The sequence below is a fragment of the Crocodylus siamensis genome, chromosome 5, assembly GCF_052110815.1.
Source record: "Crocodylus siamensis isolate JL-2025a chromosome 5, ASM5211081v1, whole genome shotgun sequence".
In the NCBI taxonomy this organism is placed as follows: domain Eukaryota; kingdom Metazoa; phylum Chordata; order Crocodylia; family Crocodylidae; genus Crocodylus; species Crocodylus siamensis.
In genome coordinates this window covers 182,646,172-182,670,531 of record NC_143399.1, presented here as the reverse complement: position 1 = coordinate 182,670,531, position 24,360 = coordinate 182,646,172, and the positions used below count along the sequence as shown (strand labels likewise).

Below are 24,360 nucleotides of genomic sequence, written 5' to 3'. Positions count from 1 at the left end.
AATAAAGATAGTAAAGATTGTCCACGTATATGAATTAGTTAGCTATATAAACCAGTGCTCATCCTCAGGCCACAGAACCTTGGCACTTGGCCCATGGGGCTCCCCACAGGTTGGGAAACTTGGCAGCAGGGGAGCAGTACCAGTACTACTCCCACTACTCCTCCCTGCGGCCAAACTCCTAAGCCCCCATACAGCGGGCTAGTCATCAGGCAGCCCCTGCACTGAAGCACCCATGTGCCCAATCAGCTGCATCAGCATTTACATGTGTGGTGCTGCAGGGTAAAAACTCTGTAGCAGGACAGTACTTGTATTTGCCAGTACTACCCTGCTGCAGAGTTTGTTTCATGCAGCCTAATAGGGCCACATGTGTAGGTGGTGAGACATTTATTGAGAAGCTAATAAGGTAACTCCGCAGTAAATGTCCTGGGTAGAACGCCGCCCCCCCAGCCAAGTCTTTGTATAAAGCTTTACCCAAAAGGCCATCTTTTCCTTCCAAGGTTAGTGAGCACGTAAAAATGGTAGATGCAGATGACTGAGCTGGTTAGATTAGATTCCCTAAGCATTAATGAAATATAACTGGAATGAATCTGATTCATCCATATTAATGACTTATTTGCCGCTAGTGAATGAAGCTACCACAAGAAACCTCATTACAAGGTACAGGATGCACTATCCCACAGATGTTCCTTGTCTTTGGGGATACAGTGGCTAGAGACATTTTGCAGCTAGAAATGTATATATAGAGTGTCCTCATACACACTCTATGAGCATTTACTAGCTCTGGACATAGTAAAAACATACATAGACTTTCATGTAAGAAAGTTTTAGTCAATAATTTAAGGATACTATTTAAAAAAGCTGAAGTCACCCTAATCTTTGGGGTTTGATTTAGAATTACAAATGTATGCCTTGCATGAATTATATAGAACAATATTTTCTCAGTTTTACTCTGTTATTGAATGAGCCTATACAGATAAATGGCTGAGCCTTAAATGATAAATATTAAGATAAATGTCCCCTCATCTAGGACATAACCCCAACAATTTCTCTGGCCTTTCTTGAGTGCTGTAATGATAATCTATTTAATCAAAGCAAAAATTCCATCAAAACAACAAATTATATGGGTATGGGAATTATGGGTAAATATCATGCATGCCATATTAAATGGAGCTGTTCAGTGCTGCCTTTTTTCTTCCCTTGTTACAGAAGGAACAGAGATGCTCCAGCCCTGTAAGTCATGTGGTCCCAGAGCTTACATGTGAATTGAAAATTATAAAGACTGCTGGCTTTATGGAGGGAGGATTGCTTTTGTGTGCATTTGATGCAGCATGCCCTGCCTCTTTGCCCTTTTTTTTTGTTTTGTCTTCTGTTCTGATTTATGAAGTGACCCTGATACTTCCTGACTCTAGGCTTTGGCAGTGCTTGAAAACTGAACAGCTTGACTCTTACCAGCCTACCCACTGGAAGTTAGGTGCTTGTCTGACATCTCTTCTGGCAGTGATCTGGCCACAGCAAGTGCCCTTTTGAGCTGTTTTAGGGCCTGACTTCAGTGGAAGCATTTGGCACTGTATAAACAATATCTAACAAATCATAGTATTAAAAAGGCAGATGGAAAACAAGTAGAGGTTCCCTAGTAGCAGCTGGTCTAACATTCTCTCCAGAAGGGCAAGATGACATTAAAACGGTGAACAAAGAAACATGTAAAAATAGGAAATGGATTTGAGTTGTAGGTCTCATCTCAAGCCTATGGCAGGCAGACAAAAACAGGCAGCATAACAATAACCCACCAAACCTCTTCACCTCCAGTAGAAACTCAGGACCCTGGCTTTCATCTTCTTACCTTTTGACCACTATAACCTTCTTTCTAGCCTTGACAAATGCCCTCTTGCTTCTTTCAGACTCAATTCCAAAAGCTGCCCTAAGATCATCTTCCTGGCTCTTCACTTTAACTTTCTTATCCATCATCACCTCTCTCCCTTTCTCCACTGTCTTTACTAACAGGGTCTTACATAGTGTATCATCACTGTATCTGTTATGGGTATGGGAATTATGACTATTAAGAATTATAACTATTAAGAACTGCCAACCTCCATCTTCATTCTGCCGAGAATTTGAATCTCCAACCAGCTCTATGGTCCCCTCAAGCATCTTCACACTTTTGACCCCGACTCCTCCATCCCAGTCCTCTTTCAAAACAGCCTTCAGAACACCTAGTAGCAATGAGGCAACGGTGGCCTACTTTTTTGGCAGGCATACTACAACTTAAGCCACCTTCCCTGTCCAAGTGCTGCTCTGACCCTCCAGCTATGTGGATCAGCATGGAGCAGAAGCAAGATGTTGCTACAAGAAAAGGTGTTACTGCCAATGCCAGGTTAACCCTGCCCCAGCCCTGGAACTGCCCCAGCTTTATATGGACAGTGAGGATCCAAAGCCCTGAAATTGGCAGTGGCTGCAGGGCCAGGAAAGGGTAAACCTGGCTCTTGGCAGTGACACCTGACATGTCTTTCCCAGCGGCATCCTGCCCTCACTCAGCTCCACAGAGTGCTCTGCTCCCTGCTTCCAGTCCAGTGTCTCCCTTTACCAAACACCTGAGGTTCACATGCCAATTAGCAGCTGCCCATGTAACCTGCAGCATGAATGTGCAGGCTGACCACTCCAGACGTGGCATAATGTGGCTTTACTGCCTAAAGAGGGCAAAAAGACCCTACCAGCATTAAAACAACAACCCAAACCTTTTAGATTTTAGTTTCCTCAATTAGTGCATATGCCAACAACCACTGACTAAAAATGTTACTGTACATATTAGTGATTCTTAGATAAGCTACAAACATAGGCAGTTCCCATGTGGCATCTACCAAGCCAATAACTCAGTCTTGAGACAAATACGCACATTATTTGATTCTCCAATACAAATATAGTAAGATTGTTTTGACTGTAATAATGGATTGTAGACCAAAACCTTTTGGTAACATACCCCAGGAAAAAATAGCTTAATAGAGCTATAGCAAGTTACACCAGAACAGAATCTTGTCCAGCACCACATAAAAGAAGACAAAAGTTTTCCTAGAAATGAAGAATAAAGTCTTTGTTGCCTACAACTCCTATTCTGCTTTTAAGAAAATCAAGCATAAAAGCTGCAATAGGAAAAAGAAAGATTTATTTATCATTTGTTCAAGCTGTTTCACTGTTGTTTTACACTGGCCATTGATTGGCCAAAACAAGTTTATACTTGTCTGATGACAGGAACTCATCCTGATCAATGTACTTCTACAGTAATCATTTAAAACCAAATGCTATTTTCAAATGCATTCAAGGGACCTTAGAACTTCCTATATACTTCTGTTACCACTGCCAAACACAAGTGAGATATATTTAGAGCAGTGAATCTCAACCATGGTGCCTTGAGATACTCTAAAGGGTGCTGCAGGATGTCACACAATATTAGCATTGTTAGGTATGCAACCGTGATTTACAAGATAAACGCAAATATTTCAAAGAGGAATCCATAGTAATAAAAACTGACTTGTGGTTTTTCTAACTCTTTGCACAGATCTGCTCTATTGTTTTTCTGTAGTTGAGAAACAAATGAAAACTAAGAACTTGCATTTTCCAGGGGGTGCACTGAGTTCAATCAGGGCTGCTTCAAACTTGTCAAGGAGTACCGTGAGTCTAACGGTTGAGAACCAAGATCTAAGGGCAGAACCAGGCTCAAAGGACTTAACCTAATTTTGGAGGCCTTAATATAGCTCATACTATTCAATCAAAAACTATTTTAGCCAGATTATTTTTAAAATGTGAATAAGGACAATGCAACTCTCTGCCTGGGCTTCTGGTATTGTAGACCCTCAGGTCCTGAACCCTAACCTCCCACATCTGGGTTATACCCATGACATTCAATTTCATGTTTAGTGAGCTGGATCTCTCTACCACTTCCTTGTATGAGTAAAAATAGACAATAAAGTTGGAAACATATTACAATAAGCTAGAACCTGGAAAACTGCCAAAATAAATAGCCCTGATTACATGTGAGGGGAGGGAGGGCAGGGAGATAGCAAGGAAATGACAAATTAGATATATTTGGCAACAACCACAGAGCACTGGCAGCAACAGCTCCCCAGCCTAATGGCAATAATGAAATACAAAGAGATGTGGCGCACAGTTACACACACACATATATTTATATAAATTTATTCTCTTTGGAAGGTAACATATTTCATAGAACTCATTCAGATACTATAAAGAGACCAGACTGAATAAATTATCTCAGGGCTATGAAAGGAAGAGTCCTTTGCTGAAAGAGATGGTCAATTCCTTCTTTCTGTAGGGCAGGACGGTTGCTTCTTTTAAGTTGTGCAATCATTTCTCAAAGCTCCAACATCTGATGCCAGCATCCTTGCTAGCTGTCATCCACTTTGCAATCTTCCACCTTTGGTTAACATAATAGAGAAGGCAGTGGCAAGACAACTCTGAAAGAAACTTTATGCCTCCAGTCTCCTTGACCCCTGCTGGACTTCCACACATGGTACAAAATCTGCATTGGTGTTGTTGGTACCTGATCTCCTCTTTTTGCTAGATGCAGATACAGTGTCAGTCTGGACATACTATCTGCTGCCTTCCACACTTGATCATGAAGAGGTGGCTTCCCGGTGGACTGTAGCAGAAATGGGCAGGTTTTTCATTTCCTTGCTGAGTATTCCCAAAAGATGGCATTCCTTACTACCCTTCATTTATGATGCTGCCATGCAGGGTTCGATCTTGCTCTCCCCACCTATGTCACATGCGATAGTTCTACTGCATCCTGTAGGACTGGAGTTCAGGTAGGTGGCTGTACATATTCATGTAACTCCACTGCAGGGCCACAGAAGGGATGTCCTGATGAAGCAAGACTGACAAAGTCTTTCAGTCCCATTGACAACAGCTCAGATACCTGCTACTCCAACTCCATGCATAGGGGCTGCGCAAGTAATGGCCCTCCCCTGCAGTCAATGTTTGCCAAATGAAGCTCTAAATTGCTGCAGAGTTCCATTTTTTTTTACAGTAAAATTTTAGTTACATTGAGATTAAAGAAATAATTACACATCTCATTTGGTTTTGTGTTTTTTTTTTCAGTCATTATTTAAAGTTATATCTATTGAAAAATAAACTTAGGATTTCTAAGTCAGTTGTTATTCAACGGTAAGTATTCATGCTATTACAGAAACCCTTGAAAGCAGAGTTCATAATGGAAGGATGTCATTTGATAAAAACACCTTTCCATTTGAACCCTGTGCCGGTAGGAACACCGAGCTGGTATTAACAATCAGTGAGCTCAATCCTATCAAAGCCATTCTGCAGCTCCTTGCACAAAAGTATTGCGAGCGACGAGTGTAAGCTTTCAGCGGCTAGGCACCAGATCAATACATTTTTTTTCAGAACAAGTTTGCTTTCAAAGCTAAAACATCACTTAATTTTCCCATTTTCAAACAGAAAATGGTATAATGTCATAACAATCAATACAGTAGAAATACACATGCCCATTTGCCTACTTCTCAACACAAAGCACTGGCGACCAAAAAAAAGAACTTGCCAGCTTTATCAGCCACCTTTACAAGCTTGAAAATTGAGGCAAACTAGCCCAGAACTTCTCAGCCTTTTTCAGACTCCAGGCATCCCAGGACAGACTCAAGGCACCTCTGCCCAAGGTTGCAGCAGCCTTTGAAAAATGCTGCCTCTTTAGGATTGCCAACTCTGGTTGAATCTATTCCGGGAGGTTTCGTCACATGATGTAATTACATTAATGACTTTACATCAAGAAGGCAAATGAACATTACTATTGTGTTTTAAAAACCCACTGGACAATGGTATAAATCAGATTCAACATTTAATATTTATTTTAATGAATGCCTTATCATTTATCTCCTGGGTGACTCAGCAGTCCCCTAGGGATTCATCCTCCCACTGTACTCGGCCTTGGCGAAGCTGCAGCTGGAGTACTGTAACCAATTTTGGGCTCCACAATTTAGGAAGGACATGGAGAAGCTTGAAAGAGTCCAGAGGAGAGCCACGTGCATGATCAGAGGGCAAGAGAGCAAGCCTTATGAAGGGATGCTGCGATCCATGGGACTCTTCAGCCTGGAGAAGCGCAGGCTCAGGGGTGACCTGGTGGCAGCCCATAAGTACATCGGGGTGTGCATCAGGACCTGGGGAACGACTCTTCACCAGAGCGCCCCAGGGGATGACAAGTTCCAACAGGCACAAACTCCTGCAAGCCCGTTTTAGGCTGGACATAAGGAACAACTTCTTTACTGCCCGAGCCCCCAAGGCCTGTAACAGACTTCCCCCAGGGGCCGTGCAAGCACCTACTCTGGATGCCATAAACGCCTTGTGCCCCTGCAGGCTGGAGGGGCACAGCGACCGCCCGCCGGCGGTGCTGTTGGCAGGGGGTGTGGTGGCGGTGAACGGGGGCTGCAGCAGTGTCTGGGGGCTGGGGGCGAGCACTGACTGGCAGCTGGTGACCACCCGCAGACGCCTCTGCCACCGGTGGCGCCCAGCAGCAATCAGGGCCTGCCCGCAGATGCCACTGGCAGTGTCAGCGGCAAGACAGAGGGCGGGTGGCGAGTGGCATCTGCCCACAGGTGCCACCGGCAGCGTTGGCAGCACTTTTTGCAGGGGGTGCACACGCACCGCTACGCACCGCCAATGCTGCACACTTTCAACAAACATTTGGACACTTGTCTTGCTCCTTGGATCCTTTGGCCCCAGCTGACTTCGTGGCCCGGGGGCAGGGCTGGGGCCACGGATCTCACCAGGTCCCTTCCAGGCCTGACGTCTAGGGCCCGGCGCGAGGCGCCGCCGGCGGGCCGGATCGGGGGCGCAGGCCGCGCCCCGCCCTCACTCCCTCGCGGTGAAGCCACGGAGGCAAAACAGCGTCCGGGCGGCGGAGGGGCCGCGCCAGCCCCGGGGGACCCAGGGAGCGCGGCTCCGGGCCCCACCAGCCCCGGGCCGGGCTCAGGCGAGAGGAGCCGCCGGCCGCGGGGCCCCGCCCCGCCCCGCCCCGCCCCGCCCCGCTCACCTGCCGGCACCGCCGCCGCCGCCGCCGCCGGACGTCCCGGGCGCGGGCTGTCAGCGCCCGGCGCTGCCCGACCCCTCCCCCCCCGCCGCCGCCGCCCGCTCTGCCCGCCTAATCCCCCGCAATCCCCAGCCCAGCCGGGAGGACACCCCGCCCCGCGCCGCCCGGGGCCAAGGCCGGCTTAGCAAGGGGCCGGCTCCCCCCGCCCCGCCCCGGCCCGGCCCCGCGGGCGGCCGGGCCACGTGCAGCCGGCGGGGAGGGAGCACCTGGGGTGTCTCGGTGCGGCCGGATCAGCCCCGCGGACCTGGGAGACTGACTGCCACGCTCTGCCCGAAGGGAGGACAAGTGCACGTCTTCCCTCTGGACACCCCCGCACAGCAGGGCTGGGGGACGTTAGCTCCCCCAGACCTAACACCCGAGTTGCTGGTGGATCCCAAATGCAGCTGCAGGCTGCTCCTGTTGCAACACAAACATGCAGCCCTTGAAGCGCCCCTCGCGCGCAGGTGTCACCGCACACATGTTGTCATCCGGCTTCTGCTGGTCCAACCAAAACAGCAAAAAAAGCCTCTGCAATCAGCAGCATCCTGCCAGGAGGAGGATGCAAAAAGTGACCAGGCACCTGAATCAGGATCAAGAGCATTTCTGGTCATTACTCTTGCCCAGTTTAATACGTATGCGGTTTCTCCCAGTCCGCTGGAGAAGTGAGCTCCCCATGCATACCCTCTTCACACTCTCCTACCTGTCCTACATCATTGCTTATCCACAGGGACAGCACGATATGGATATAACAACACATTAACAAAATGGCAAAGATGAAATTTGCAGTCAAAAGTTAGAAAAATGCCTGAACATACTAAGGCAGAGAAGTTTCTTTGGGTAAATCCAATATCTTTTATTAGACCAACTCAAATGGTTGGAAAATTCTTAGCAAGCTTTCCGGCACAAACACCCTTCATCAGGCTGAGGAAGCATCTGCAGAAGGTCTGATATCAGATTTACCTGAAGAATCTTAGTCTGCCTATGTCCTTAGACCAACACGAATACAACCTGCACCCCTGAGCATACCACCACAGCTTATATTCACCCCCTCCCCATGTATATGATACAGCCTTTAATGACATGATAGTACTTTTCCCTTAGTTGATGCCTACCTCATTCAGCGTGCAGGAAACCCAGTGCTCACTGAGGTGAGCAGCAGTCCGATATTCATCATGGAACGTGGGGCCCATGTTTTATTTACACCACATTATCCAAATTCAGCACTCAGCACAGCTCAGTTAACTTCTAATGGGTTTTCATGGGCTGATCTTTAACTTCGCACCGGAGCACTTCACAAGCACTCCTGCGTTTGTTTGACACAACATGGCATGGTGTGGTGCCATTATTATTCCCATTTTATACTTAGGCAAAAATTTGCTTAAGAGTCCAACTTCAGAGGGCTTGGGCAAGAATGCTCAGAACAGCACTTTTCTAGAACTTTATTTGGAGCAGAGCTCTCACTGATCTTCACTGTAATTATGAGTGCACAGCACCCACTCCTCTTATGGAAACTAGAAAATGAAACAGAGGGCCATATCTGAGAACTTTTGTTTAACTTACCCATCAGCACAAAGAACCTCTGGATGAAATCAGTCTTCTAAAATCCCACTATAATTTTAATACAATTGCTCCAAAATAATTTTCAGTTTATAGATTTCAACACTGCAGAACACTGCAGCAGAAAGAAAGCCAGTTCACACCTGTATTACAGTAGCACCTAGAAGTCACAGACAAGATCAGAGCCCCATTATTATAGGTGCCAAACAGACCTTGCCCTAAAGAGCCACAATCTGAATACTATAGACAAGACAGATTAAATTTTTCATGGGAAACAAAAGCACAGAAGGGTAAAGTGATACCACAGGCCACTCAGCAGGTCAGTGTGACATTTCCTCTCCCTTTAAAAGTTATTCTTACTCCTGGATTATTCTCTTCTTTTTGTCTTTCTTTCCACATCTTGCCCTGCTTTGCTGTCTTTTCCTTTTGCCCACCCACCACATACATGCCCTTCTCTTCTCCATAGTATACAGTGAGGGTGAGATTTTTCAAAGCTGCTGAAGCAGTTTGGATGACCAGAGCAAAGTACAACATATGTAGAAGAAACTGAAGTAGACCATAGCACTTTCATTTAAAAAATTGCCTAGAGAAGCAGTAAATTCACAGTGGTCTTTCTTTACCTCCTGCTGAGTTAGGGCCTATTGAATTAGGCCAAATAGTTTCACTGTATTGTGCTCAGTGAGATTATGCTTGCCCCCATCCCTTTTGGGAATCACAGATTCACCCCAAATTCTCTCTCTCCCTAAGCAATTAGTTTCCAAACTAGTTATGAAATATTATTTAGATACTTAAAAAAAATATCTATGTTCTCTTTAACACCACTGACCTATAATTAGGCATGTTAGAAATTCCTAAGAGTATGGGCACATAACAAGGGATTATGAGTTAAGCAAGGGTGGGAACTCAACACTGCTCCAGCCAGTTTGTGATAATTGTGCATATGCACACTCTTAGTCCATGTTACATGAAAGCTAACATCTACTGCTATGACTTCTTCACTGAGGGGCAAGCTACCATGGGTTACTTTCATTTACTGCTGGGTAAGAGTGGGCATACAAACAGTTATCATGGTACCTGATTTAGTTCAAATCCCTGCTCTTACCTCATGGTAATTTGTTAGTGTGCTCGTCCTGATAGAGATGAAGAACATGGTTTTGGTTAACATGCACAGAGTATGTCTAGTGTTATATTGAAACTTTCCAGGGTCTGGATTATATAGTTTCATAGTTTCTAGGGTCGGAAGGGACCTGAGCAGATCATCTAGTCCGACCCCCTGCCATGGCAGCAAAGAATACTGGGGTCAAAGGACCCCGGCAAGGCGTTCATCTAACCTCCTCTTAAACACCCCCAAGGTAGGAGCCTGCACCACTTCCCTTGCAAGTTGGTTCCAGACCCTAGCCGCCCTGACCGTGAAGTAGCGCCTCCTCATATCTAACCTAAACCTAACCTCTGTCAGCTTGTGACCGTTATTCCTGGTCACTCCTGGCGGTGCTCGGGGGAACAAGGACTCCCCCAATGCCTGCTGGTCCCCCCTGACTAGTTTATAACCGGCCACAAGATCCCCCCTCAGCCTTCTCTTGTGGAGGCTGAACAGGTGCACGTCCCGTAGCCTCTCCTCATAGGGCCTGCCCTGTTGTCCCCTGATCATATGAGTGGCCACATCCCTCTTGAAGTGCGGCGCCCAGAACTGGACACAGTACTCCAGCTGCAGCCTGACCAGTGCCGCATAGAGGGGGAGGATCACCCCTTTGGACCTGCTCGAGATGCATCTGTGGATGCATGACAAGGTGCGGTTGGCCTTCCTGACTGCCTCCCCACACTGCCGACCCATGTTCATCTTGGAGTCAATGATGACCCCAAGATCCTTTTCCGCCTCTGTGCTGACAAGAGGGGAGTTCCCTAACCTGTAGGTATGGTGCCGGTTGTTCCTCCCCAGCTGCATCACCTTGCACTTGTGTGTGTTGAAACCCATCCTATTCTCATCTGCCCACCCTTGTAACCTGTCTAGGTCTGATTGTAGCCTGTTGCATCCTTCCAGTGTGCTCACATCCCCCCACATCTTAGTGTCATCCGCAAATTTGAACAGGGTGCTTTTTACCCCCTCGTCCAAATTGCTGATGAAGATGTTGAACAGTGCAGGCCCGAGGACCGAGCCCTGCAGAACCCCACTGCCCACGTCCTTCCAGGTTGAGAAGGACCCATCCACCACCACCCTCTGGATGCGGCCCACCAGCCAGTTGGCGACCCATTTGACTGTGTGGGTGTCTACACCACAGCCCCCCAGTTTCTTAATGAGAACGGGGTGAGAGACAGTGTCAAAAGCCTTCCGGAAGTCCAGGAAGACTATATCCGCTGCTACCCCTGCATCTAATGATCTGGTGATCTGATCGTAAAAGGCCACCAGGTTGGTCTGACAGGACCTGCCACTGATGAACCCGTGTTGGTTGCCCCTAAGCATGCAGTCCCCTGCTGGCCCCTCCTGGATGTGTGCCAGCATAATTTTCTCAAACAGCTTGCCTAGGATCGAGGTAAGACTAACCGGCCTATAGTTTCCCGGGTCCTCCTTCCTGCCTTTTTTGAAGATGGGGACCATGTTGGCCCTCTTCCAGTCCTCCGGCACCTCACCAGAGCACCACGAGTGCTCGTACAGCCGTGCCAGGGGGCTTGCAATGACCTCGGCCAGTTCCTTTAGAACTCTAGGGTGGAGATCATCCGGGCTGGCTGACTTGAATACATCCAACCCCTCCAGAAGCTCCCTAACTAAATCCTCGCTAACCCATGGCCCAGGTGTGCCTCCCTCGGGGCCCGAGGGGGGCCCAGCAGGGAGGTGGCTGTTCTGGTCCCTACTTAGGAAGACGGAGGCAAAGAAATCGTTAAACATGTTAGCTTTGCCGTCTGGTGTGACGACCAAATTTCCCAACGTGTCCTACAAGGGCCCCACATTCCCCGGGACCTTCTTTTTACCCCCTATGTATTTAAAAAAGGACTTCTTATTGTCCTTAATCTGGGAAGCTAGTCCCAGTTCCAGCTCTGCCTTGGCCTTCCTAACTACCCCCCTATATCCCTGAGCAACTACAGAATAGTCCTCCCTGGTGATGACCCCTTCTTTCCATTGGATGTAAGCCTCCTTTTTAGCAAGGAGACATTCCCGGATGCTTTTGGTGAGCCACGGAGGCTTGTGTGCTCTCCTGCTCCCTGTGATCCTTGTTGGGATTACCTCCCTTTGGGCTTGGAGGATCATCTCCTTAAGGAGCGACCACTCTCCTTGGACACCTGGACCCTCCCCTCCGGGACCTCAGCGCTTCTCCAACTATCCTCCTTAGCTCGTTGAAGTTTGCCCTCCTAAAGTCTAGGGCTGCTGCCTTACTGCATGCCCTTGCCACCTTGCACTGGATGGTGAATTCAAGCAGGCGGTGATCACTGTCGCCCAGGTGGTCAAGCACCCGCAGCCCCCTCACCAGGTCATCACCCGTGGCCAGCCCCAGGTCCAACAAGGTGTCTCCCCTGGTGAGGCTGTGCACCTCCTGGGTTAGATGGAGGTCCTGCCCTCTGGCCAAGAACCTATGTGAGCGGTCAGACCTGGCTGACTGTTCTTCCCAGCAGATGTCCGGGAAGTTCAGGTCCCTCATGACTACCGCATCCTTACCCTTCACTACCTCTGTGAGCTGACCCAAGAATTCCTGGTCAAGCTCTTCTCCCTGGTTAAGTCTCTTTCCCCTCGACTGCCTTGTTCTCTAACCCAAAGCACCTCAGAGTGCCCCTCCCCTGACTCCTTGCTAATGAACGAGGATGTGTATTCCTCCTTAATATAGAGTGCCACGCCCCACCTCTCTTTCCTGTCCTGTCCCTCCTGTACAGCCTATAGTCCTTGACATTCACCACCCAATCATGCGTTGCGTCCCACCATGTTTCCGTAATCCCCACTATGTCCGGGCTGGTGTCAGCCAGCAGGAGGGTGAGTTCCTCCTGCTTGTTACCCATACTACGAGAGTTTGTGTTGAGGCATTTGAGGCCTCCTGTGGGTGTGTGTACTGACCCCCTAGTCCCAGCGTTACCCTGGCTCCTCCCTCTTACCTGTTTATTTGCTTCGCTCGTTGGGCTGGGCTGGGCTGTAGTTGTGGGTGCTGTTTGGTCTGGCAGATCTCGTTTGTCAGTGACATGCTTCAGCTCCTGGATCTGTGTGCTTGGGCATGGGTGGCAGGGCACCCTGACAGGGTCCAAGTGAGCTGAGACACAGAAGCACGTGCAATTCATGAGGTAGGGCACTTGCAGGGTACAGGGGAGGGTCCATGGTGATATGGTGGGGGGTTGGGGTATATTTGCTTATACCCCACAGCCAATTAGGGGTAGCCCAGACATTCAGCTACACTCAGCAGTCTCCAGTAGTGCAGGCTGCCTGTGCCCCCTCCCTCCCCCTGCCCCCCCAAAGGGCCAACTGTTCACTCCCGATTGAAACTAAGCCACTTGCAGAAAACCAGGTAACTTAAATCAATACTTCCCCTGGTTTTTTGAATATCTGTACATGGCCAGAGTATTCTTTTTGATCTATAAGTCCCATTGGTGCCTCTAACTCCCACTAAGTTTGGATCTAATTTAGTGTAAAGACCACTTTTGTCAATAAGAAGTTGTTTCTTAACATTCACATTAATTGCCACTAGTTTTAGTGCTGCAAGGTTTATAAAAGGGGAGTCTCAGTGAAGGGCTCCCAAGTCTTTAATTTACCTCCCCTGCCTTTCTTACACATCCTTAAGTTTTTGATTACCTTGTTCAGCTTGTTACATGGGCATTTTCCCCTCTGGGAGCAATAGACATTTTTGGAGTGGGAAATATTTTTATCGTGTTTTTTGATTGAATCCTTTACTTGCTATTGGTTGTATTACTAATTCTGTTGTCTCAATGTCTTTCAGTGTTGTACATACCTTATTAAATACATTCCATAAACTAAAATAATAAATGCAAACATTTCTCTACTGGGAACTGGACTGAGGCCACTAGTTCATTTCACAGGGGACACCAAAGAGCTGCTAAATTGGAGCAGCTTTTCATCCCTGTAGATCCAGGTTGTGAAGGGCTCTATCCTATTAACAATCTCTTGAGCCAACTAGTTCAACAAATGTGATTACATGGATCACACATCTAAGAGCTTCAAAAGGGGTCAGAGCGTTCTTTTGATCAACTAAAAAAAAAAATGTTTGGCAGAGCCAAGTGTTGAATTTGCTCCAAATAATTACATGCATTTAATAAATGACTCTTCTGCTGTCATATGCTTGGTAATTTATTATGGCAGATGATATTTGTGATTTGAGGAAAAACAGTTTTTATGGCACAAAAGATACATAGAAGTTTTCTTGAAGGATCATTGCTCAGGGGTAGAAGGAAGTACTGTTTTTTTTTATAATAAACACAAGAAGAAAAGGAATTCCCTTTACCTAACTCAAGCTTTGTTCAGTCAGGCAAACAGGATGGGTGTAAAGAAAGATAAGTAAACTATTCATGTTTGACTCTTAAAATAATAATTTATCTTCAGCTGTCTCAGTAAAACTTCTTTGTGCATCTGCCTGTCTATATTAAAGGTTTTTCTATAGTGGTCATCTGTGCAGTATTTTAATGACTGTTAAATAATTGCTTTTCAGTTACTCCATATACGAAGAGTAATATTATTTTCCCCGTTTTACAAACAAACAAGAAAGAGGACATTTTGCAAACAAACAAGAGGACATTATGGAATTGTGACTTGACCTAGGTCACACATAAGGTCAGCTGGCAGAGCCAGAGGCATGCCTAGGAAGTTTTGCACCCTGCACAGTGGCAGTGGCCAGGGCAACAGCCATGGTTGGGTCAGCAATAGTGGCAGCAATGGAGGCTGCTATTCTTGTGCCCACTCTTAGTCAGCACCCAAGGCTATTGCCCTTCTTGCCCACCCCTAGATGCTACTAGGCAGTGATTTGGACTAGAATTCAGAAGTCTTTAGGACAAGAACCATCTTCTTGTTCCGTGTGTGTGTGGTAGGATGTGAAATGCCTATCAAAACAAGATCCAAGGCCTTGGCTGTGACTACTGACTACTAAGTGCATACTAAGATTAATATAATAATTGATCATCTTACAATATCTTAATCACAAGTACATCCTTCCTTTCTTTCTTAGATAATTCCAATGATGGTTATATTAGATGTCTTCAGGAAAGACAACTAAACTGAACAGTGTAAGCCTAATACTTTTTCTTAGTTAAATAAAGTAGATTTGTATTGGCTATCTTTAACCTTATTACTTTATTATGACTGTTAATTATGTCATAAGGCTGAGGGGAATCAGGGAGGCAGAGGAGGAAATTGACAGAAATTGACAGCTATTTTCTTTCCCTGCAGGGTTGTATGACCAAGGAGGATGCCCCTCAAGATGAGCCCTCCACTGCTAAGTGGCAGACGGTCACCTCCCGTGCCAGGGCTGCTTGAAACACGGCAGCACCAGTTCCTCCAGTCCGGCTGGAGAACAGGTATGAAACCCTGGCAGCCCTGGAGGAGGAGGAAGGAGAGGACGAAACCAGGGAGGAGGCAACTCCACACTCACCGCGTCCTGTGCAAGCTGAAGGAGGCAAGAAGGCCAGGAGGAAGTAGCATCACGTGATCGTTATTGGTGACTCCATCCTGAGGGGTACCGAGGGCCCCATCTGTCACTGGGACCCCTAGGCACGCGAGGTCTACTGCCTACCTGGAGCGAGGATTCAGGACATGAAAGGGATGCTCCAAACCGTAATCCAGCCCACCGATTATTACCCCATGGTCCTAGTCCATGTGAGCACTAACGATGCGGCCAGGAGGAGCCCTGATCACCTGATGGAGGACTACCACGCTCTGGGGGGCATGCTGAAGAAGATGGGTGCACAGGTGGTTTTCTCTTCTATCCTGCCAGTGAGTGGACGAGTCAGACGGCATGAAACGTGCATCGCGGAGACCAACTGGTGGCTACAGGAATGGTGCTTCGAGGAGGGCTTTGGCTTCCTCAGCCATAACCAGCACATCATAACGAGAGACATGCTGGGATGTGATAGGCTTCACCTTTCCCCTAAAGGTAAGCATGTGTTCTCTTCTAGGTTGGCGGACCTCCTCCGGCGGGCTTTAAACTAGGCTAGTCAGGGGAAGGGGAAGATGAGGGCAGAGGAAACATCAGACTGCCAGACCAAACAGCACCCACAACTACAGCCCAGCCCAGCCCAACGAGCGAAGCAAATAAACAGGTAAGAGGTAAGGGCCAGGGTAACGCTGGGACTAGGGGGTCAGTACACACACCCACAGGAGGCCTCAAATGCCTCAACACAAACTCTCGTAGTATGGGTAACAAGCAGGAGGAACTCACCCTCCTGCTGGCTGACACCAGCCCGGACATAGTGGGGATTACGGAAACATGGTGGGACGCAACGCATGATTGGGTGGTGAATGTCAAGGGCTATAGGCTGTACAGGAGGGACAGGACAGGAATGAGAGGTGGGGGCGTGGCACTCTATATTAAGGAGGAATACACATCCTCGTCAATTAGCAAGGAGTCAGGGGAGGGGCACTCTGAAGTGCTTTGGGTTAGAGAACAAGGCAGTCGAGGGGAAAGAGACTTAATGGAGGGAGTCTACTACAGACCTCCCAACCAGGGAGAAGAGCTTGACCAGGAATTCTTGGATCAGCTCACAGAGGTAGTGAAGGCTAAGGATGCGGTAGTCATGGGGGACCTGAACTTCCCGGACATCTGCTGGGAAGAACAGTCAGCCAGGTCTGACCGCTCACATAGGTTCTTGGCCAGAGGGCAGGACCTCCATCTAACCCAGGAGGTGCACAGCCCCACCAGGGGAGACACCTTGTTGGACCTGGGGCTGGCCATGGGTGATGACCTGGTGAGGGGGCTGCGGGTGCTTGACCACCTGGGCGACAGCGATCACCGCCTGCTTGAATTCACCATCCAGTGCAAGGTGGCAAGGGCATGCAGTAAGGCAGCGGCCCTAGACTTTAGAAGGGCAAACTTCAACGAGCTAAGGAGGATAGTTGGAGAAGCGCTGAGGTCCCGGAGGGGAGGGGGCCAGGTGTCCAAGGAGAGTGGTCGCTCCTTAAGGAGACGATCCTCCAAGCCCAAAGGAAGGTAATCCCAACGAGGATCACAGGGAGCAGGAGAGCACACAAGCCTCCGTGGCTCACCAAAAGCATCCGGGAATGTCTTCTTGCTAAAAAGGAGGCTTACATCCAATGGAAAGAAGGGGTCATCACCAGGGAGGACCATTCTGTAGTTGCTCAGGGATGTAGGGGGGTAGTTAGGAAGGCCAAGGCAGAGCTGGAACTGGGACTAGCTTCCCAGATTAAGGACAATAAGAAGTCCTTTTTTAAATACATAGGGGGTAAAAAGAAGGTCCCGGGGAATGTGGGGCCCTTGTAGGACACGTTGGGAAATTTGGTCGTCACACCAGACGGCAAAGCTAACATGTTTAACGATTTCTTTGCCTCCGTCTTCCTAAGTAGGGACTAGAACAGCCACCTCCCTGCTGGGCCCCCCTCGGGCCCCGAGGGAGGCACACCTGGGCCATGGGTTAGCGAGGATTTAGTTAGGGAGCTTCTGGAGGGGTTGGATGTATTCAAGTCAGCCAGCCCGGATGATCTCCACCCTAGAGTTCTAAAGGAACTGGCTGAGGTCATTGCAAGCCCGCTGGCACGGCTGTACGAGCACTCGTGGTGCTCTGGTGAGGTGCCGGAGGACTGGAAGAGGGCCAACATGGTCCCCATCTTCAAAAAAGGCAGGAAGGAGGACCCGGGAAACTATAGGCCGGTTAGTCTTACCTCGATCCTAGGCAAGCTGTTTGAGAAAATTATGCTGGCACACATCCAGGAGGGGCCAGCAGGGGACTGCATGCTTAGGGGCAACCAACACGGGTTCATCAGTGGCAGGTCCTGTCAGACCAACCTGGTGGCCTTTTACGATCAGATCACCAGATCATTAGATGCAGGGGTAGCAGCGGATATAGTCTTCCTGGACTTCCGGAAGGCTTTTGACACTGTCTCTCACCCCGTTCTCATTAAGAAACTGGGGGGCTGTGGTGTAGACACCCACACAGTCAAATGGGTCGCCAACTGGCTGGTGGGCCGCATCCAGAGGGTGGTGGTGGATGGGTCCTTCTCAACCTGGAAGGACATGGGCAGTGGGGTTCTGCAGGGCTCGGTCCTCGGGCCTGCACTGTTCAACATCATCAGTGATTTAGACAAGGGGGTAAAAAGCACCCTGTTCAAATTTGCTGATGACACTAAGGTTTGGGGGGACATGGGCACACTGGAAGGATGCAACAGGCTACAATCAGACCTAGACAGGTTACAAGGGTGGGCAGATGAGAATAGGATGGGTTTCAACACACACAAGTGCAAAGTCATGCAGCTGGGGAGGAACAACTGGCACCATACCTACAGGTTAGGGAACTCCCCTCTTGTCAGCACAGAGGCAGAAAAGGATTTTGGGGTCATCATTGACTCCAAGATGAACATGGGCCGGCAGTGTGGAGAGGCAGTCAGGAAGGCCAACCGCACCTTGTCATGCATCCACAGATGCATCTCGAGCAGGTCCAAGGAGGTGATCCTCCCCCTCTATGCGGCACTGGTCAGGCTGCAGTTGGATTACCGCGTCCAGTTCTGGGCGCCGCACTTCAAGAGGGATGTGGACAGGATGGAGAGGGTCCAGAGGAGGGCCACTCGCATGATCAGGGGACAACAGGGCAGGCCCTATGAGGGGACTTGAACGTGTTCAGCCTCCAAAAGAGAAGGCTGAGGGGGGATCTTGTGGCCTGTTATAAACTAGTCAGAGGGGATCAGCAGGCATTGGGGGAGTCCCTGTTCCCCCGAGCACCGCCAGGAGTGACCAGGAATAACGGTCACAAGCTGGCAGAGGGTAGATTTAGGTTAGATATCAGGAGGCGCTACTTCACGGTCAGGGAGGCTAGGGTCTGGAACCAGCTTCCAAGCGAAGTGGTGCAGGCTCCTACCCTGGGGGTGTTTAAGAGGAGGCTGGATGAACATCTTGCTGGGGTCGTTTGATCCCAGTATTCTTTCCTGCCATGGCAGGGGGTTGGATTAGATGATCTGCTCAGGTCCCTACCAACCTTAGAACCTATGAAACTATGAAACACTTGAAGGAGAGTATGGGACATCATGCGTGCTCACCTGGACATGATGTGGCAGCTGGTCGCCATGACATGTAGCTTCCTGCCCTCAAGCCAGCAGCCGGCTGTCCTGTGTGGGGCCACTGATTGCACCCTGAGTTAGCCAAGCATCCTGAACTAAGCTAATGATTTCCAAGTGGCCAATGAGGATGAGACCACCCAGGATGCCATGGATGCTGGAGTGCTCTGGCACCAGCTCCAGACAATCAAGCAGTGGTTCTGGGGCCATACCAGCAGCAGTGACTGGTGTGAACAAATTCTCCTGGATACCTGGGATGAATGCTATGTCCAGAGCTTCCACATGTGCCAGGCCACCTTCTTGGACACTACTGCTCAGGTAGTTCCCCATATTGCAGAGATCTGGATGGCTATCACCATCATGAAGCTGGCCACCCCCAGAAGTGTCCACTGTGTCACCAAACAGTTCAGCATGGGCAAGTCCACAGCTGGAGAGGCTGTCTGGGAGGTGTACCTGATGATCCAGAATGTCCTGGCCAACCACTTCATTTGCCTGATCGACCCGCAGGAGGTGGTTGCTGGCTTCTGCTGCATGGGCTTCCCAAACTGTGTGGGGGCCATGGACAGCACTCATATACCCCCATCCTCTGCTCACCCAAAGGCACCCAGGCATTCATCAACTGCAACGGTTACTTCTTCAGCATCCTGCAGGGCTTTGTTGACCACCAGAGCTTCACTCACAACTTCAGCAGCTGGGCCAGCAGTGCCCACAAGGCCCAAGTCTTCTGTAACTCCCCGCTCCCCCAGATGGTGGAAAGTAAGTGCTATGCTCCAGAAGTCCAAGTTCATCACTAGCACCATTGTTGCCTTTCCCCATATCATCGATAACCCAGCTTACCCCCTTATGCTGCGGCCCATGAAGCCCCACACAGGACATCTAGATGCTGAAAGGAGAACTTCAGCTACTACTTGAGCAGGTTCCCCCACAACTGTGGAGTGTGCCTTTAGCTGCCTTAAGGCAGGCTGGCAGGCTCTTAATATGTGCCTTAAGTTGAGGAGGAGAACCAGCCATACCTTGTTTTTATCACGTGTCCTCCACAACATCTGCAAGACCAGGGAGGAGGTCTTCCACAAAGCCTGGGCAAAGGAGGCATGGCACACATGATGACTGTGAAAGCTGTGACAGCTCGGCCAGACATACACTGAAGTCACCAAATTGAAATAACAGTGCATCTTGCACAAGAACGCAAGGTGGTGGCTGGGACCATGCAAAATAAAGCAATCCCAATTGATTTCATTTTCTGTACTAGATTGTGTCAAATCACTGAAGTGTTTGTAGTCACCTGAAAGTTTTAATAGCTAGGAAAGAAACCCTCCTTCACAAAAGACAGTGGCTGGGGAAAAACTGGGTAATGGTGACAAGATTGCCACAAAGAAGATCAGTCTTCGCTAATGGTTGCAACCCATTAGGCGTAGCTTGTGGCATCCAATACCAGACCCATGCCATAAACGATAACAGTCATAATGAAGGCTGGGGCATGAGTGGGTGAGGATAGTGACAGCGCTATCAAAAAAACTAAAATAGCTGCTCTGCTAGTGGTTGCCACCCTCTAAGCACTGAGTTAGATAGGCTTCAACCCTCTACCACATATGAGCCTAAAAATAAAAGTAATGGTTCCCCTTAAAGAAAAATTGTTGGCAAAGACCTGCACACTCATCACACATGTATAACAAAGCTAAGAGAAAGAGAGAAGGGCACAGACTGTCTGAGACAGTGTAACCAGAGAAAGAAGGAAACTACATACACATATCAATTGGACTAGTAACTAAAGAAAACAAAAGACTAAATATACATTTTAAAACAGAACCTGTAAGAGGTACACTGAATATGTGAAAGGTGCCCTGTACCTAACGAATGCATGGGCATGCATACTATATGTGCCTTGTTAACACATCCTCATATTCCTCAAATGCCTCAATTATTCAATATCTTTCTGGAGTTTTGTAAATAAATCATCACCTGTGCAGGCTATTTCAAATTCACCCCATTGGTAAACAAATACCCAAAACAGGTCCTGTAACCAATTCCCCTAACTATCCCATTTAGCCAATCAAGACCCATCACATTTGATTGACTTACAACCTCCAGGCTGGTCAGAAACCGCAAGAAAAACAAGCTTCACACCTGGACAAATCCAAAAACAGGATTCAAGCAGCTAACAGCTGTAATGTGATAATTCCTCTTTCTGCCCTGTTTTGTTCTGACTTTATTTAACCACTCATCAAGAAAAAAAATTCTTTGAAGCTATACAATTAAACCGTATGAGAGCAAAATAGAATTGCAAGTAAGGTGTGTGCTCCTGGAGAAAGAGACAGATCACTACAACATCGTACCCAGCTCTTCAAGAGAAAGGATCCTGCTCAGTGAAAGCCATAAGGAAACTGTTTCCTTGCCTGCATCTGTGAGAAAACACTCTCACAGCTGAACAAATACTCAGACTTTGGTGACAGCTCATTTGTTGTGTATTGAATTGTTGTCTCTTCCCCCCCCAACCCACCCTGTTATTTAGGGTTATAGCTTGTTTGTGGCATTGTTATTAAAACCTTTCTGCTATTAATCAAATGAGGTGTTGTGTCAATCCTTAACTCTACTAGGTTTAAAAACCCACTTTTAACTGCAACACACAGACCAGACATGTTGTGCTGAGCATAAACAGCACAGGGAGGTTGTGGAGAGAGAGCTCCCCACTGATGATGGGCATGCCGTCCCGGCACCGCTGGGGCAAGGAGCCATGTCACTGCTGTCCACCCAGCACAGCAGAGACTGGGGTCCCAGCTGTGCTGTGGGTGGGCAGCAGGCCCTGAAGTGGTGCTGCAGTGGGTTGCCAGGAAGGGACACCCTTGTGCATGTCTGGAGAGAGTCCAGTGAAAGGCAACGAAAATGGCTAGGGAGCTAGGGCACATGACTTATGAAAAAAGGTGAAGGGAACCTGGAACATAGCTGAGGCACCAAGCAGCCCTCCCTCCCTCCATATTCTTCTTTTCAGTCCACACAGATACAAAAAAGTTAAGATTCCCCAAACACTGAGAATTAAGGATTAACACTTAAGAACCTGAGCAAGCAAAATTGGTTGCAATGCAGAAGTAAAAACATATTTATTGTGCAGGAGTTCACTAAAATGCTAAAGAATTATTGTTGAATTAAATTACAAAAGAAAAATAAGATGAAAACTGCATTTCCCTGCAGCTAGATTTTTTCATGGTCATTCAAGATTTAGGTAGGTTAAGAAAATACAAGAAAAAAATGTCACCATTAGCTTTATTAATGTAAATATGCTTTTTATATAAACATCACCGTGTTAGCTAATGAAACATAACTTGATATTAATGGTTTGATGCTGCAGCCTGGAAGATCAGGGTTTCAAATGTAAACCAAGTTCTTTCCCAAGTTCTTCTGAAATGCTTTTGCAGGCATAATGCAAACATTTTCAACTACAAAAATACTTTTTCTTCCAGGTTCCAGTCTGGAAACTGGGAGACACTGGTTCCATGCTCTATACTGCAACTGACATCTTGTTGGAAGCCCAACCTCAGGATTTCATGATGGGAAATCTGACGTTTTATCTGTGGACAGGGCTCCATGTGTATACTAGAATATTCTGTTCATAGAATTCATGCAAACAGCCTGTCCCCAGATACCCTGATGAATCTCATTCTTCCCAAATACAACTCTTGAGTCTGCAGTGGTTAGTAGAAGAGAGATTTCTGGTGCTTACGCCACAGCAATTTCCCTTTAAGAGAAATTTCTGCCACTGGAGCCATGTTATGTCAGCATACCTACTGCTGGACAAACCGCAGTGATTTCATCACGAGTCTCCTGACATCTGGAGATGTTCTTAAAGACCTGGCTCCTGGTTTCATAAGATGAAAAGAGAAACTCAGTTTTTGTTTAAAATAAAATATGTTCTAGCCCTCATGGCTGTATAGAAAAATTTGAACATGACCCAGGTTCGAACATAAAGGCTCAGGAATAAGATAGCAACAACAAAAAAGAATCAGGAACTCATTTAAAAGCAATCTCTTAAAAATAGTGTAATTTTATGGGGCCACTCATTCATGATTTTTTGCATATTTGGGCTTGGAAGTACTTCAGTCCCCACATTGCTTCCCAGATATTTTCAAGTCCGTCACTTTGCACTGTATGCAAAATACTCTGACTCATCTCAAATACCTCATTCTTCTTTGTTTTGTCCCTCTTAAATGCCTACAGACAGAAGTCTGGCTTCTGCTTCCTCTGACATCAAGGACAGCAGTTACTTTGCCTGACTTTACACACATTATACTTTCTAACATCACATTATTCGCATTTCATTTGCCTTAAAAATATCAAATATTTCTTTTTCCCTCAAGACAAATTAGAGAGAGTCAGGTGAGTTGTATCTCCTTCACATCAAATTGTGAATTACACCTTAATTCAACAATAAATTCACTGTGTCTCCAACACTGTAACAGTCTTTCTATAGTAAGTGACCTGTCTTCCGGATTATCCAGCCTACAGGTACTTTCCTGAATTACATAGATGCAAACATAAAGAATTCCCATAAACAGTTTCCTACATCTGAGTCCTTTGCTAATCTCGAGGGATATTCCAAAAAGGGCCATTTGACTTGGATTTATCTTTAATTTTATCCAATTACAGAGCGCAGCAAACAGTGGCACAACCAGGATTATACTTGGAGTGGGGAGGGCGGTGCATACCTTCTGATGTGAAGGGAAAGGAAATCTTCTCAGCTCCAGGTCCATCTCTGCAATCTGTTCATTCCTTGAGATTTTCCTTCTACTTTATGGTTTAGTAAAGGCCCTTGTTGAATCCCATGGTCTTTTCTGAATTGCATAAATATAAAAAATATATATAAAGAAACACTCTATTCTACTCTGCCCCTACTGCTAAATTATCTTATTCTTCTTGTGAGGCTAAACCAGTTTAAATAGATGTTGCATTTCCTCTCCCTGAAGCACAGGAAACTCTCATTGTCTGTGATGTTAACAGGAAATATTGCGGTGCTTTGGACCTGTCCAACACATGATTCTGAGTTTATGAGTAGTAGTGGCTCTACTAGTTTATGAGTTTAGTACCAGCTGCTTGCAAATGCAAGACTTTCCCCTTTCCCCTCCAAACTATACTTTACTGAAAGAAGCAGTGCATTACTTCAACCTGGCTCTGCCGTGTCTATACAGATTGGATGATTTTGTGGGGCTTTTTAGCACTTGTATCTGAAGTCGATTCAGCTATTAGATAAAAGTGCCAAAAAGCCCCACTAATGTGCCCAATCTATACAGAAGCTTCAGAGTCAGGTTGAAGTAATGTCCTGTGTCTTCTGGACATATGCTGGGCTCAGTGCAGGAGCATGTCCAATTTAAAGTAAAGCACAGATTTTTTTTTATTTTCATGTCTGCAAGCAGAAGACCTTATCAGTAGTCACTGCAGGGCTCCTTGTTAAAAGGCATGTAGAGACTGTTCCCACAGTGCACACAGGCCTAAACAGCTGAGGAACAGGCAGAACCAGTCCCTGCAAATG

At 47.4% G+C, this 24,360-nt stretch overlaps 1 protein-coding gene across 1 annotated transcript in view; it reads right to left on the bottom strand.

Annotated features, from left to right (window-relative positions):
• Window positions 1–23,666, bottom strand: part of MYO3A (myosin IIIA) — a 232,799-nt gene extending 209,133 nt beyond the window's left edge. Inside the window, exon 1 of the mRNA XM_090047375.1 lies at window positions 23,540–23,666. Coding sequence (XP_089903501.1) covers window positions 23,540–23,584 — 45 coding nt within the window. The 5' untranslated portion in view covers window positions 23,585–23,666. The remainder of the gene's footprint in view (window positions 1–23,539) is intronic.
• Window positions 23,667–24,360: the final 694 nt, after the last annotated feature.